General features: G+C 36.5%; 2 protein-coding genes across 4 annotated transcripts; both read left to right on the forward strand.

The window, feature by feature from the left end:
* Positions 1-1,540: 1,540 nt before the first annotated feature.
* LOC114731967 (cyclin-A1-1-like) lies at positions 1,541-5,074 on the forward strand. Its single transcript, XM_028919238.1, has 11 exons — positions 1,541-1,929; positions 2,564-2,936; positions 3,122-3,258; positions 3,485-3,577; positions 3,784-3,917; positions 4,031-4,106; positions 4,200-4,276; positions 4,375-4,408; positions 4,494-4,643; positions 4,751-4,885; positions 4,980-5,074. Exons 1-11 carry the CDS (start codon positions 1,723-1,725, stop codon positions 5,040-5,042), a joined length of 1,479 nt encoding a protein of 492 aa, XP_028775071.1. The 5' UTR covers positions 1,541-1,722; the 3' UTR covers positions 5,043-5,074.
* Positions 5,075-7,439: 2,365 nt separating this feature from the next.
* Positions 7,440-11,308, forward strand: LOC114731950 (chloroplast processing peptidase). 3 transcript variants are annotated; one of them, XM_028919216.1, is made up of 7 exons: positions 7,440-7,536; positions 7,814-8,049; positions 9,795-9,857; positions 9,962-10,030; positions 10,442-10,528; positions 10,853-10,920; positions 11,037-11,308. In XM_028919216.1, the coding sequence occupies exons 2-7, from the start codon at positions 7,822-7,824 to the stop codon at positions 11,104-11,106; spliced, it is 585 nt and encodes a 194-aa protein (XP_028775049.1). In that variant the 5' UTR covers positions 7,440-7,536; positions 7,814-7,821; the 3' UTR covers positions 11,107-11,308. The 3 variants fall into 3 exon arrangements, with proteins under 3 accessions (XP_028775049.1, XP_028775048.1, XP_028775047.1); XM_028919215.1 differs by having other exon boundaries at positions 7,498-7,620; XM_028919214.1 differs by having other exon boundaries at positions 7,519-7,546.
* The last annotated feature ends 4,520 nt before the right edge of the window (positions 11,309-15,828 follow it).

Raw genomic sequence — 15,828 nt, forward strand, 5'->3', positions numbered from 1 at the left:
GGATGCATCTTGTTAACCTCCACTCGGAGATTGTGGATCTTGATGGACAGAGGAATTAGAGTTTAGGTGCTATTCCTTTGCATGTTTAGTACTACCTTATGTCTTAATTATAAAGCCTCATTTATAATTAAGACCGGAAGTAGTATATTTTTTGCTGTAAGAATTCTCCCAACCCTTTTCTCTTTCTCAAAATGCTTCCCATAGTCTTTTAATAGGAGACTGTATTATTGCTTATTAATAATTAATAATTAGTTTATAAGGTCTGATATTTGATATTATATTTTTAAAGGAGTGTTTGGATGAAAATTGAATCATAATTTTAAAAGTAATTTTATTGAGTTCGAGATAAGTATGTGAGAGAAAATTTGTCTTAATTTGCTTGAAAATACATTTTTAGTATACTTCCGTAACCTCCCAAATACCCCCTAAATAACAACGAAAATATGTCATTAGTATTTTTCTTATCAAGACTAATCCATGGCTGATGAAGTGATGAGTTGAGCTGGGTTGGTATTAGAGTTAAGGTACACCCAACACTTAAAAAAATATTTTTTTAAGTGCATCTTGTATCCTGAAATATTTTTTAGGTGCGCCAAACACCTTAAAATATCTTGTAGTATATTTAATATTTTAAATTATATTTTTAAGTACACCCAGCATCTTGTAATATTTTTTACTCCCTCCGTTCCTTATTATAAGAGACATTTGATGCTTATGGTATGTTCCCACATATAAGAGATACTTAAAAGTTGTCTTTATTTTTTGTATTGATTTTCTATTTACCCCTATTTATTTGTCTCCAACTCATACTCTCTCTCCCTCCCACTTCTCTTTCATACCCTCTCTCCTTATTAATGAGGGCATTGTTGGAAAAAATATTATACTTTTTACATACTAATTGTTCTCAACTAATTTTAACTGTTTTTTTTTATCAACGTAATTTGATTATTTGTCTCTTATAATAAGGAATGGAAGGAGTAGTATGCCTAACATCCTAAAATATTTTTTTTGGGTGTGCCCAGCATCAAAAAATATTTTTTGGGGGACACCAAAACAAAAAAAATATTTCAAGGTTTTAAATGTACTTAAAAAATATTTTAAAATTTTAAATGTACTACAAAATATTTTATTTTATTAAATATATTTTTTAAAAATATTTTAAAATATTAGATGAGGCTCCAAGAAACAGCTAACCCAGATGAAGTGACCGTTTGAATTCGAATTCAAACTGAAAACCCTGATTCACAGCCCGTTACTTTCAAGGCAGCGACGGACCAATCAGATCTTTCCAAGGAGTGGAAAATAGGACAGATCAGCCGCTTGACTTGAGGATGCCCTGGATGTTGGACCCAAAACAGTGGGGAACCACGCGGGGCCCACCTCCGCGCCCCCTCTTTCCTGGTAACGATTACCGAGTCGAAGCCACGGCCTGGACATCGTCCAATTTCAAATCGACCCGTTTCTCCGCTCCAAGAGCACAATATTTATTTAATTTATTATTTTTTAAATTTGCAGCGGAAAACGCCCCCCTTCTGTCTCGGCACAGAGCAGAGACCCTTCTTAGCCATCTCTTTCCGCTCATTCACTTCCTGCTTCTTCTTGTTCTTCTTCTTCAGCGCCTTTGGTTTCCATTAGAAGCGTGATCACCTTGGAGGAGTGGGGATATCTAAGGAAACATTTGTGTTCCCGAAATTGTGACCTGGTTTTGATCTTGAAACTAAAATGTCAACCCAGAATCGGCGTCCATCGTTTTCCTCCTCGACGACGTCGTCTATGGCAAAGCGGCGCGCGTCGTCATCGGAGAATGCGGGGAAGGCTATGGCAGCCCCTCCACACTTGGTCAAGAAGCGAGCGCCTCTCAGTAACCTGACCAATCAAAACAATGCGTCTCACAGTGCTTTGCGAAAGTCACTGCCGTCATCTACTTTGGTATTGAATATTACTTTGGCTGCTTAACTTCTTAGGGTGACTGAATTAACACAGCACGGCGAAGCAGCATTTCTATTAAGAGTTTTATCAACGTTGTTTAATATAACAGATTAATAAAGTTTTATTATTCTTGCGCCTGAAGAAGTAAAATTGATGTTTCATAGGGGAACTTGGGGTGTTGAGAAATCTAGAGGGCTGAGATAAATGAAATTAGGACAGAACTTGGGCGAAGTTTTTGGTGTTTAAAGGTTCTCCACTAAGAATTTGATCCGTGGATATTTTTCTATCGACTGGGAGTTCAATTTTTTATTTTTTTTCTGCATTCCATGCATTTATTGAGGAGCCTGATATCAAACATGTGAGGAAGTCTATCCATGTCTAGTCAAAGAGATCATCCCAAGACATTCAAGGTGTAAGCTCAGCCAAATATTAAAAATAGTTGAGCGAGGTGTTTAGGCAGTTAGGCTTGCAGGTTGTGTTTCATGGTATGGTCTTAAATCTTAATTCGTCTTTGATGCAAAGTCTTCGTTATCAGTTCTTATCACGAAACTGTTTGATGGCTGTTGCGAACTGGGTTATTGGTTTGCTGCAAGTTCATCTTTGGTTCTGAATTGTCTGAGTTTTGTATTGGAAGGTACCGTGCACAACTAAAATTACTCAGACAAAGAAGAAATTCCCTGCTTGCACCACAAGCTCAGCCATTTCCAGGAATAAAATTCCTACTTCGTTAAATGCTAAATCGACTGCAGTTGTTTTCCCCAAGGCCACTTCTTTTCCGCAAAGGGATGGACGTAATTCTGCCACTGTTGCTCTCCCTTGCAGAATGGATACTTCTCCTGTCAAATCAGACAGGATGTCAGTTTCTCTGGACGAGACGATGTCTACCTGTGATTCTTTCAAGAGCCATGAAATTGAATATATTGACAACAGCGATATTTCAGCCCTTGATTCTACTGATAGAAGGACATTCAGCAATCTGAACATCTCAGATAATACGGAGGCGCCAGGTTTCTTGTTGAATTTTTCATTTTCTTTGTCCGAGCAATTAGTTCAATTGGCTTAGCTTTGGTACAGCAAAATCATTTGGCAAACAATTCTTCAACTATCGCGTGTCTTTATCTTTTGGGCAGATAAGTGCAAAATCTTTCATTTTACGAAACTTTCTAATGCTATTCTATTGGTGTATTTGTAGTTAATGTTTGCAGCAGAGACACACTTGTTGACTTGGAAAGAGATGGCAAATTTGTCAATATCGACGACAACTACTTGGATCCTCAGCTTTGTGCACCTTATGCATGTGATATCTACAAGCATTTGCGTGCGTCCGAGGTTGATTTTTTTTTTCCTTGATAGATTTTTTTTTTGCCTTGATAGAATTTTACAACTTGTGTTCTGTTTTCACTTCCTCTGTAGAACATGATTATTTATTCTACATCCAAGATGCAACCTCCTTGTTGCGTTTCAAGATTTACTAGAAAGACATTAATCGGTTTTTTTTTTTTTTTTGTACTTTTATGATGTACGTTCTCATTTGGGTTCGTTTTTGGACTCTTAGGGAAAGAAAAGGCCTTCCACAGACTTCATGGAGAGAATTCAGAAGGACATAAATTCCAACATGCGTGCCATATTAGTTGACTGGCTCGTCGAGGTAATATCTGCTGTGCACCTTTTGCATTCATTTGTTTTTTTGCAATTCCCCCACGTAGATTTGAAAAGCTTGCTTCAAAAATATTGATTTGAGATATTGCAAACGGAGAACCTTGGACTGACGGATAATTTTGGATTGTGCCGAAAGTCAAACAAGAGTTCATTGTCGCGCCCCGAGACATGCTAAACTGCAATTTCCTGCTGCAGGTGGCTGAAGAGTATAGGCTTGTACCTGATACATTGTATTTGACAGTCAACTACATAGATCGGTATCTTTCAGGGAATGTGATGAGTAGGCAAAAGTTACAATTACTTGGTGTTGCCTGCATGATGATTGCCGCGTAAGGAAGCATACTGTTACTGTATTCATGGGAATTTTACTTTCCCCCCTCTACAATAGTAATGCTGTATGGACGTAGAGTGACAATATTTTATGTTTGGTTTCGATTGACAGTAAGTACGAGGAGATTTGTGCCCCTCAGGTGGAGGAATATTGTTATATAACTGATAACACGTACTTCAAAGAAGAGGTTTGGGTTCTTCTGCTTCCCTAAATTGTTCATTTTTCAAGTGACTGTGAATCATTTGAAGTGTGCAAGTCTCAAGTAAATCACTTGATGCAGGTTTTGCAAATGGAATCCGCTGTCTTAAATTATCTAAGGTTTGAAATGACAGCTCCGACAATAAAATGTTTCTTAAGGTAGTACTGTAGTAGCTGGCAGATTACCATCATATAAAACCTTAGTTCTTTTACGCTCCCCTAATACTTTTTGTTACCCTTGATTCATTTGACTTCAGACAATTTGTTCGCGCAGCTCAAGGAGTCAACGAGGTATCTTTCTCGCTTTGGCTTTCTTCAAAAAGGATTATCAATGTGGCAAGAAATGATTGGTGCTTGACTCCTACTGATTTCTCAGGTGGCATCATTACAATTGGAGTGCCTGACCAACTATATTGCTGAATTGTCTTTACTGGAGTATACAATGCTCTGTTATGCCCCATCACTTATAGCTGCTTCTGCAATCTTCCTGGCTAAATTCATTCTTTTCCCTTCAAAGAAACCATGGGTATGCTGCTCTTCATAGCTCCAAAAAAAAACAAAAAACAAAAAAGAGGCGTCCAGAATTCCATGTTAATGTCATTTTTGCTTGACTTGATGTCATTTCTGCGACAGAATTCTACATTGCAGCATTACACACTCTACAAGGCTTCTGATTTGCGTAACTGTGTGAAGGATCTCCATCGTCTATGTTATAACAGCCATAGTTCTGGCTTGCCTGCAATCCGGGAGAAATACAGTCAACACAAGGTAAGCTGTTTTGTGCCGCGTGCGTAGGTACGTGTTTTCTTCATCGTAAGTCTAGTTTCTAATGTTTTCTCTCCTACTTCTTTTCCTGTTTCAGTACAAATATGTGGCAAAGAAGTCGTGTCCTCCATCAATCCCTCAAGAACTTTTCCAAAGTTGAGCGCAGACAATTTCATCTAATTGTCCAATTCTCGGTTGGATAAGCTTTAGTTTGACTGTTACTCTGAGTGAAGTAACTGCTTTCTTTAACCTGTAACTTCCAAAATGTAATTTGCCCCCATTTGATATCAACTGTTTTGCAGTATTACATGTTCGAGCATGCTTTTGAGCATTATTATCTCACCTTGAGCCCCCGGGGGGGGGGGTTGATGACGACACCAACAACGTAATTTAAGAGGTTAAACATTTCGTGTTTAAAATTTATAACGTCCTTAAATTCCTAGAAAAGTTTATGCAGAACATAACTGCTTTATTTAAAATACCCAGTCTCTACCGATGAAAAGAACAAGTCATCGTGATTTGTGGAAAAGGAAAAAAGAAAGAAAAAGAGCAAGTTAGTGATTATTCTTCTTCATCAATTCTATTTCTTTCGTAGGATAAAAAACGTTTTTAAATCAGTTTATGTGAGCTTGCTAAAAAAAAAAAATTGTAAGTTCGACGAAAATTTCAGCTTCTATAACTGACCATTACTTTTGGTTGAAGATCCAGATCATTTTACAATCAAATCCTTACACTGTTAATACGATAAGGATCTCTTGGTCAAAAAAAAAAAAAAAAACGATAAGGATCTATATATTATTGTTTGTAGACATGTCTATATACATCTGTGCGTGTATATATTACTTTGTGAATAATAAATATTATTAATAAAAATAATTATTAGATTGAAGTTGACGGCATTAATTACCCCATCACTCGAGGAAAAATTTTTATATACTAACTCCGGTCTTAATTACAAAACCTAGTTAATTAATTTAAAAAGATTAAAAAAATAAATTAAGTTAGTTATTTGTAATAAATAGGCGTTGTCTTTCCTAAAATATCTTTATTAATAAAGTATATTAGTTAGAACCATTATTGTTATAAGAATTATCTTGAAAAAAAATAAATATAAAAGATAAAGTGAATTGGGGTCTTATATTTAGGATCAAAATAAAAGTAAAATAAAGTCTTATATTAAAGACTGGAGGTAGTATAAAATTATGATATGTGAAGTATTTCTATTCTAAAAAAAATTGCAGTAAATTCCTACCTAAAAGAATTAAATATAAAAAAGTCTTTTAAAATCATCAAATTAATTTGAAGTCTCAGGAGACTTCATTGCAAGAGATTTTATTTGTTTAATTACCAAATTATTCTTATTTTTTTTAGATATGTATTAACAACTAAAAGAGCAGTAGTTAAGAACTTAAAATATGCTGGTAAAAAAAAACCTAAAACATAACAATTAACAATATATTTTCTCAGCACATCACAAAAATATAATGCATAAGACGTCAATATCTGTTATAATAATTATTAATTGTTTCATCTTAAGTTGTTAACGATTATTCTTTTAATTGTCAATACATACTAAAAAAATAAGAGTAATTTAATAATTAAACCAGTAAAATCTCTTGTAATGAAGTCCCTAAAACTTCAAATTAATTTGATAGTTTTAAAAGACTTTTTTGTGTTTAATTTTTTTAAGTGAAATTTTATTACAATTTTTCTTCTATTTATTCTATGTGCAAGCCTTCGCGTAACTCCTCCCTCCCTCTATTTTTTTAATTATTTTTTACAAAAACTGCTCCCCCGGGGGCCGGGGCAGCAGCTTTATGAAAACTCCTCCACCCTCTTACCACCTGCTCCTCCCGTCTCTCTTTCGTCATTCCCTCAACGTCCACACCCCCCCCCCCGGTTCCTCTACCCAGTTCTTTCCATCCCTCTCATTCTTTCGCAAATACATTTTGTTGACTTTTTGCTGTGTCCTGAACATCGCTACCAGCTGCATCGGCTCTTGTCTCAGCGCGAGGCCCTCCACGGGTAGCCGCATGTCGCCAGTGGCTTTTGCTCGTGAGAGTTTCTTCAATTTGAAAGAGGAAGAAGATGCGACTTTGCGTCTGATCTGAAAATATCAGAAAGGAAGAGAAACTTGTGGCGTGTTAGAGATGTGATGGATGAAAAGGAAGGGGGAATTGGGGGTGTGGAGGCTGACAAAAAAACGAAAGAGAGATGTGAGGAGCGGATAGTAAGAAGGAGAGAAGTTTTTCAAAAAGTTTTTGCAGAAGAAAAAAAGTAAAAGAAGCACATTTTCCTGAAAAATAAGTAAAATAGTAGAGGAAGAGAGGAGTTACACGTAAGATTAAAATAAAAATATTCCACTTGTCTTAATATTATTAGCCAGAGCATAAATAAGGTAGTGCTTATGTAAGAATTTCTCTCACCCAACCTGTTGACTGTGCACACTGCTGACATTGCACCAGCAGCCCTGCTGACGATCATTGAACGCGTGAACCTGCCCTTTATTTTGGTCGAGTGTCTGTATATTTGCTTTTCATTACTTAGCCAGCAAGTAGTCAAATGTCTCATCTGATATATAAATAAAATATAAACCCATTTCTCTTTCCCCGTTTAGCTGCACGCTGAAGTCTGAAGCTGGGTCTTCTCTCATGGTGATCGCTGGTCACAATGACCTCCCTCACTGCTAATTGATCTAAAAATCTTGTTCACCCACGATTTTCTGTTGTCTTATGAGTGTATTTTACCGTGATTTCTCCATTCTCTGCTTTTTTCTTTACATTGAGACAACGATTTTAGTCAGAAGTCCAGAGTCATCCTGTCTTTCCCCTGTACTCAGCAATTCTCGATATTCAATCGAGATCAGATTTTGAACTGTGAAGCTTTGATTTCGTCAATTTCTGAATCCTCTACTCTCTTTATTTAACGCAGTCTACCTGATGAGTTTCCTGAGGCCCTCAGCATTGTACGCCTTTCTTCTTACATGTCCTTCCTTCAGATGGATGCCCTGTCAGAGTTGGGGCTTTCTTCGATGGCCCGGTCTTGATGGCTTCTTGAGACTTTTGGTGATGTTCCTTCTCTGGTCTATGTTTTTGGAGCTTCGCTTCATCCCTTCGTCTTCTATGCACCCGACTCTCACAGTTGGTGATCGAATTATTGTCGAGAAGGTACACAATCTTGGATTCTTGTTGATTTGGTCATCCCTTCAATATTAAAGACCTGCTCTTTTAACCGGGGCAAAAAAAAAAAAAAAAGACGTGCTTTTGTATATTTTTGTGGCCCAAAAGTTGATCATGCTTCGCAGTGTATGTTTTCTTATTCTCTGGGACCTGAGAAGATTCTAGCTAGTTAGATATGGATAAAGCTTCCAGAAGTTTGGTAATTAGTATGGGAGCTTTACTTGCCGCAGATTTACCTGCAATTATTCCTTTCGCGGGAATCTTTAAGATAGCCCAACATGTCCTTTTACTTAAAGTGGAATAACTCATAATCTTAGTCTCGCGCTCTTTGTATGCCCATGTTACTATCATCCCAGTGTTGCTACGAGATGGACTGTGTTTAACCAATTGGCATATCGCTTCCAGTAAATAGAAAGTTTTCCAAGCCCCTTCTTTTAGTCATCAACTTAGTTGTAACAATTGGATTATTTTACTTGGAAGAATATCGATATTATTTATTAGTAGGTCCAAACATAATTAGATGTGGCCTCGGCTGTCCTGCATTTGCAGCAGGGGCAGAGAGCCGTAACAGTTAGGCTCTCATCAAGTTTGACAACTAATTACCATTTGCGACAACTTCATAACAATACAATTGGCTGGAAGTGTTACGACTTTGCAGAGAAAACATCTTTGTATCCTTTTCAGGATAAAGTTAACCTTTGTATCCCCTGTCTGAAACCATATAGGTCCCAAGCTCCAATGTTATACGAATTCTACAGTTAATGAAATGGATTCTATAGTTTTGTTTCTGCTTTCTAGATGCTGACAGTGTCTGGGTATTTAAAGCCTTTTTCCTGCTCGATGGGGGTAATCTCAGTGAAATCTTAATAAGTTTTCCGATGCTTGAATCTCCATGGTCTGACGAAATGATGCTGAGTTGCATCAGAGATGAATCTGCTTTTGATTATAGCCCCTCGCATGGTTGCCACGCACCTGAAATTCAAGTTGACCAGAAGAGGATAATGGCGTTAGGTGTATGATGATATGATCTTTATTTTTCTCTTCCTTAATTAACGGCACATCCTGACAGTGCAACACTACATTTCATTCAACATTTTTGCCTGCCAAAACCCTCCATAGGTATAGGCAGTCCTTTTTAGAGCCATTGACAACCTGATTTTGATATCAATTGATAGATACTCAAATGGAATGATAAACCTTATCCTAAAGGCTGTCTGTTGAGATGGGAGAACTAATGCACTTAAATACCCTGTATAACATTTCGTTATGGGACTTAGCAATAGCATCCCATACTACCTTAGTCTCTGTCAAAAGCTCAACCTCTTGATAACAAGTGCTTCCACCCTTGGATTTCTGTTAACTTGAGATCTATTCTAGTCATCTCAGTTCATCTGTCTGACATATTGCACAGACTACAGAGGTTGCTATTCTATGAGAGGACATGCTGTCAGTCTCGCTAGTTTGTGTGCTAGTGGTAAGAAAAGTAAAACACTGAGGCCACAATGCCTAAATTATCTTACCGTTCCGTGGAATCATTAAAAAAAAAAAAAAAAAACTGGTGGCATTTTATTGCCTTATGTGCTGCGTGTGTAGTTAATTCAGCAGATGACCAATTGTATTCTGGTAATTAAGAAATACTTGGAAGCAACAATAATAGATATTTTTTACTCTTCTTTTCCTTTCTTCATTTGTAATCTGACTAATGATTCAAAATTTCTTGGGAACTTCCACAGGCTTCGTATTACATCAGGAGTCCTGCCATACAGGATATTGTGTTGTTCCGAGATCCAACACAGGTATATGTTAATGAATGATGTGGTATGGAATATCTAGCCTACTTGCACATGCTTGGAAGATAGCTTGTTATGCAGTTCAGTTACATGGTTGGTTTTCTATTTAGCTGTTGGGAGACAAAGCAGCGGATATAGTTATCAAGAGAGTTGTTGCAAAAGCCGGAGATTTTGTTGAGGTAGGTCTAAATGTTTGTTGAAACTCCTTGCTTGAAGATTATATGCCAATGTTATGGATTTGATAGTCTAGTGAAGCCCGCTATGCTAATATGTCAACAAGATTGACTTAAATGAACATTCATTTCCTAGATCTTCCGATTTTGAAGCTAAGATTATGTTTTTGTCAATGATTCTTTCGTACAATGGAATATATCGGTTGCTCCTCTGTTTTTTTTCTGGGCCTTTTCTTGGTCTAAACTCTAAAGTTTGCTCCTCTGTTATAGTGACAAACATCAATACTAAATCAATTCAAGAAGATGGGTAGCTATCTACACCTTGTCCATTAACTGGTTACTCTCTTCGATGAGCAGTGGGGTGAAATTACTAATAGCATCAGGTTTTGATTGCTTCGAATTTCCAATTCCTTTCAGGTTCATCATGGGTCTCTCTACATCAATGGTGTTGCTCAGAAGGAAGATTATGTAGCAGCACAGCCAGCATACACAACAAACTTAACTGTGGGTCCCTAATGAATTACTATGCACCTTTTTCATTTTACTCTTGAATTATGATTTTGACAGCTATGGATTAGGAAAGGAGGTTAATGCTCCAATCAATTAGCGCACCTCTATGAGATCAATAGTTCTTTTCTTGAAGAATTTCTAATTAAACTTAAAAAGTTCCATATTATGACTTTGCACTTGCATTGATGATGAATCTCATGCATCCTCTTCTATGTTCCATCCAGGACTAAAATCCAGAGTTGTTGCTTCATCCATATTTTGACCTTCATTTATTTGATTTCAATTTTTTTTTCCTGATGTTAATTCCATCCCTTGCAGTATGTACCAAACGGTCATGTTTATGTGTTAGGTGACAATCGAAACAACAGCTATGATTCCCATATTTGGTAATTAATTCCTGCCCCAAATTAGTGTGCTCTCGTTTCTTTCTCCGCTAGTCTTGTTTTTCGGCTAACTCCATGATTTGTCTTGTCTCTGTTCTGTTTTGTTTCCATATGAACAGGGGACCGCTGCCTATCAAAAACATAGTGGGGAGATATGTCATGTGTTGTCACAGACCTACAGACATCTGACAAATTATACGGACATTATAACTGGCCGTGAGATTTTCAAATGAAGAGTTCCCTGAAGTTTTTCCGTTGATGTATCAGAAGATCACATGCATACTTTTGATGGCTATCAGCGCCTTTAAGACATCGTAGTTGCACATGCTTGTTCCTTGTACACCATATACATGCTCAAAGTGAGAATGAAACACACGGGTATGAAATTAAAATAGGGTTAAAGTGCGTCCAGCACCCCGAACTATTTACCCAGGTGCGTCCAGTAGCTTAAAGTAATTTTGGGTGCATATTTTGGGTACATCCAGTGTCCTAAACTAATTAGAATGGTGCGTCCATATCCTAAGGTAACAGAAATGTTATGTTTAACCGTTAATTTTCAGACTCAGTTTAAAGTTGACCTCAGATATTCTACATGGTAGACCCGATATATATTATTCTTACTCAAAAGTCAATTTATTTAGAAGAAGAAGAAGGAAATAAATTCAATTTTGAGTAAGAATAATACACATTAAATGTCCATATGTCTACCATTTAGAATATCTGGGGTCAACTTTAAACTGAGTCTGGAAATTAACAGTTAAATATAACATTTCTGTTAGCTTGGGATATGGACACATCATTTTAATTAGTTTAGGACACTGGATGCATCTAAAATTACTTTAGGCCACTGGACGCACCTGGGTAAATAGTTCGGGGTGCTGGGCGCACCTTAACCCATTAAAATACCACGCGATTTCCTCATCTAGCTCACTCCTGTTGTCCCATAAACGAAGCAATATTCCATATGTTAACTGTTATTAGTATTAGAATTTCAGTTTGCTTGGTTAGCATATTTGTGTTTTGGCGTTTTCCTTGCTTTGTTGGATGGAGCTGGAGATACTGTAATGTGGCGTTTTCTTGCACGACTTCTTAACCAGGATCATAAGTATAACTTGAATGAAAGTAACAGATGTTAGTGGGAAATTTTCTTGTCCGAATAAGAAGACAGCCTGGTACGATAGATATGCACCAAAGCATGGATGGTTCTGCAACTGTGCTTAATTTATTGGACAGAATTGAGGCGTTTGGAATATATACATATGAATATATGCACATATATAGGCCTTTTTTTTTTTTTGGGCTAATGAAGGGGACCTAGTGGTGTCGTTTTCGATGGAAGGGTTCATGCACTTTTTTCTTCCGGCATTTTAGAAGATAAATAGGCAAATTTGGATGATAGTTGCCTGCATTGGAAAGAAATCATGAGGGGGGGAACTTCTGCCACGTGCGCTTCCAGAGGAAAGTAATTTGCCTTTAATGGCGAATAAATTAGGAACGCTTATATTGCTTTCAGGAAGGGCATCAAGTGAATGGCCATAATAGTTGTCTTCTGGGGTGTGACGTTTTCTGCGTATCAGGATAAGGTAGCATATAGAGGACAATTATGAAGCTACGGAAATTGACTATTTCTTTCATACAAAACTAATGTATAGGTCAAGGACAAGGACCATGTTGTTAGCTGCCTGGACCCTTCATTGCAATCATATCACTTTCAGAGGCCTGATTCAAAGTATAGCAGTACTTCCTAATATCGTGGTGATTTTAGGGGTAGTGCAGAAGATGGAACACAACAAGGGAGTGCTTTTTGAAAAGAGATTTTTATTTTTTTTAAATGTTATCTTTCTACCCGAACAGAACACTAATTTCTTACTAAGGCTTGTTGGTTGAAAAGAGTTGAATAGTCGAAATATCTGCCACTGACACGTTTGATTAGGTCAACATATGCTTTGGTGTTTGGGCTTTTGCATTGACTGGGCCGGTCTATCGGAAAGCAAGTCCTGAACAATGCCAGGATTTCATATGGTTTTAGCAAGTCCTGAACAATGCCCCTCGATCGCCTTTAATTCCATTTAATATACGGGAAATTGTGTGGTTGAAAAAAAGATAATACTCTCTCCGATCCTATATATGTAATATTTTTAAGTTATTTCTAACATGTTTGATAGAGACCAACAAAAATCTTAAATTTCATTCATTTTCATTTAAAATTTAACAATTTTTCAACTTTATTTCTATTTAATATATATTATATCTCATGTAAACAAAACCAGCACAATAATAAATGAAGAGTAAGATAGTATATCCATACAAAAAAAATTTCTCAAGTCTCTGTAAATTAGACCAAAAAATTTCTTCTCTTTTTGCCCTATAAATAGGACGAGAGAAGTAGTAGTTAAAATTGGTTAAAAATAATAATAAGTCAAAAATATTTTTTTCCCTTAAACTTGTCCTTATTTATTAAAAGAATAAATAAGAGAGACAATAAATAAAAAAATAATGAAAGAGAGTATGTGAGAGTAGTATTAATGAAAGAGAGGGAGTATTAAATACAGTTAACTAAAAGCAAAATAAAAAATAATAATAAATGTTCAGATAAATTTTAAAAAAAAAAACTCATCCGGTCCTTAATATAAGATCTATTTAACTAATTTGATTAGATTAAGAAAGTTAGGTAAGTTAGTTAATTATAAGAAAAGTGACACATTTTTCCTAAAACACCACAATCATCTTTTTAATACCCCTCTCCTTCTTCTATTTGATTATGGTTGAAGGAGTATCTATAAGGGTAATTTAGAAAAAATTGATAAATATAAGAAATGGGTCTTATATTTAGGACCAAAACCAACTCGAGAATTGAGTTCTATATTAAGGGCCGGAGGAGTAAAACTTATATTTTGAACCAAATCCTTCTTTAATAATGAAGTTTATATGCAGGATGCATGTAATTAAGATATCACGCGTTGCCCGTGACTTATCGTCGCATGCACGGTCTTCTACAGTGAGTACCTGTAGGGTTTGGCCGACCCACACCTCTTTTCTCCCGATGTACACTGGCATCCAGGATTATTTAATACTCCCTCGGTCCCTTATTATAAGGTTTTATTTTTTAAATGGGTTTGTCTTTTTTTTTTATAAGATTTTTTTTTAACTTTGTATGAACATTTAATATATTATTATCTATTTTACCCTTAATTTAATGCATTCTTTTTCTTCATTTATTTCACTATTACTCTCTCACATCTACCTATTTAAATATAGGGGTATATTTGAAAAAATAATTGTATTTGCTATATATTAATTGATTTTAATTAATTTTAAATGTTTTCTTAAAATACACAATTTAATTAAAAAGATCTTATAATAAAAGACAAAACAGTACTTCTCCGTAGTACAGTGTTGAATTGGGTGTTTAACAAAGGATCATTGATATTTTTCCTACTCTGGGGCGTTTTTGGTTATTGAGGTCATGCCTAGGGATTGAAAAGAAAGGATGGATCTCAAACTTGTTTTTAGTTTTCTGGGCATAAAGGCTACGCCGAGATATGGACTTTCAAAAGATGCTTGGAATCAGAGTGTTGGTCAGTTTTTCTTTTTCTTTTCTTTTTAAAGTCTCAGGAATGGTACTGTTGGGCATTAAATATGGATATTTCTCTTAATAGAGATTTAAATCTTAATTTGTCACGTTTTAAAAGACTAGTTCATTCCGTTAAACCCAACTTTATTCGTTATAAGTTGAATTCCTAACATAAGAGGAAGCAGCCTTTAGTCCAGCTATCTCGTGGGTTTTATCTCAATATCATAAAGAATCTTCATTTGTTATGATGGGAATACATACTTGATAATCTCTATTATGTTTTATAGCATATGAGGCGTTCAGTTTAAAATATTAATCTGTTAAACTAAAATAATTAGTAAATTTTTTAACTGATGATTTCCGGTGAAGATAATTTTGGTATTTTATAAAAATAGTTAATGTTAACCGACTCAGCCGACATTATTTAGCGCGGCAGGTAACATGAGAATAATCTTAGCAGGGAGTTGAGATTTTTCGTCGTTTGCGTATATTATTATCTGAAAGTTATTCGAAACGCCCTTTTTACCAGTCAGTGTCTGGTTTTACGAAAAATTAAAAAAATGCAAAACACGTGAAGATGTACTATTGTCTATTGAGAAGCGTCGATGATGAATAAGCAATTATGGGCCATTTGAGGTGGGTGGGGTGCTGTGCCGGCTCTTTCCATTTTTGTTCCATTTCTCGCAACACGCCTTTCACTCTCCCCATTCGCCGCGTTACACGCGTCCCTGTCATGGGTCAACACTCCCCACTCTCCCATAATAACCAAATTTCTTGCGAGGGAAAAAATACAAACAAGAGAACAAGTTGTAGTGTCTGTATTATGGTCTGTAAATAGTGTAGGGTTTTTTCACCAAATAAATAGCGTAGCTTCATTTAATAGACAAATCCAGGCTGGTCAAAGAAAAAACAAATTCATAGACAAATCCGGGGGGATAGATACGGGTAAGTTGGGGCACATAACATAAGACGCGGATTTTCCCGGGGTGGAAAAAAAAATAGAGGAATATCAGAACAGACGATCACGTCGGCCGCCTCTGGCCATACGCGGTCTTTGTGTGGGTCCCATGTGGGCCCCACCAACAGTTGACTCCCGCGTCCTTAGTGGTCTCCTCCCCCGTCTCCGTCTCGCGCTTCGCTTCCACACACTCCCCCCCCTCCCTTCTCTCACAGACAAGTTCATCGAAATTTTTGTTGACTACTTTTGGGTGTATTAACTCAGCTGCAACCACGTGGTTGTCTTATGAACCCCCATTTCCGGGTGCATGATGGCTACCAACAGATGGGTATGTGCTCATTATTCTTATCACGTACCATATGTTAATGAGCCGGTTAAT

Source organism: Neltuma alba, unplaced genomic scaffold (genome assembly GCF_004799145.2).
Source record: "Neltuma alba isolate B1F8T4 unplaced genomic scaffold, ASM479914v2 tig00012865_pilon, whole genome shotgun sequence".
Classification (NCBI taxonomy): Eukaryota; Viridiplantae; Streptophyta; class Magnoliopsida; order Fabales; family Fabaceae; genus Neltuma; species Neltuma alba.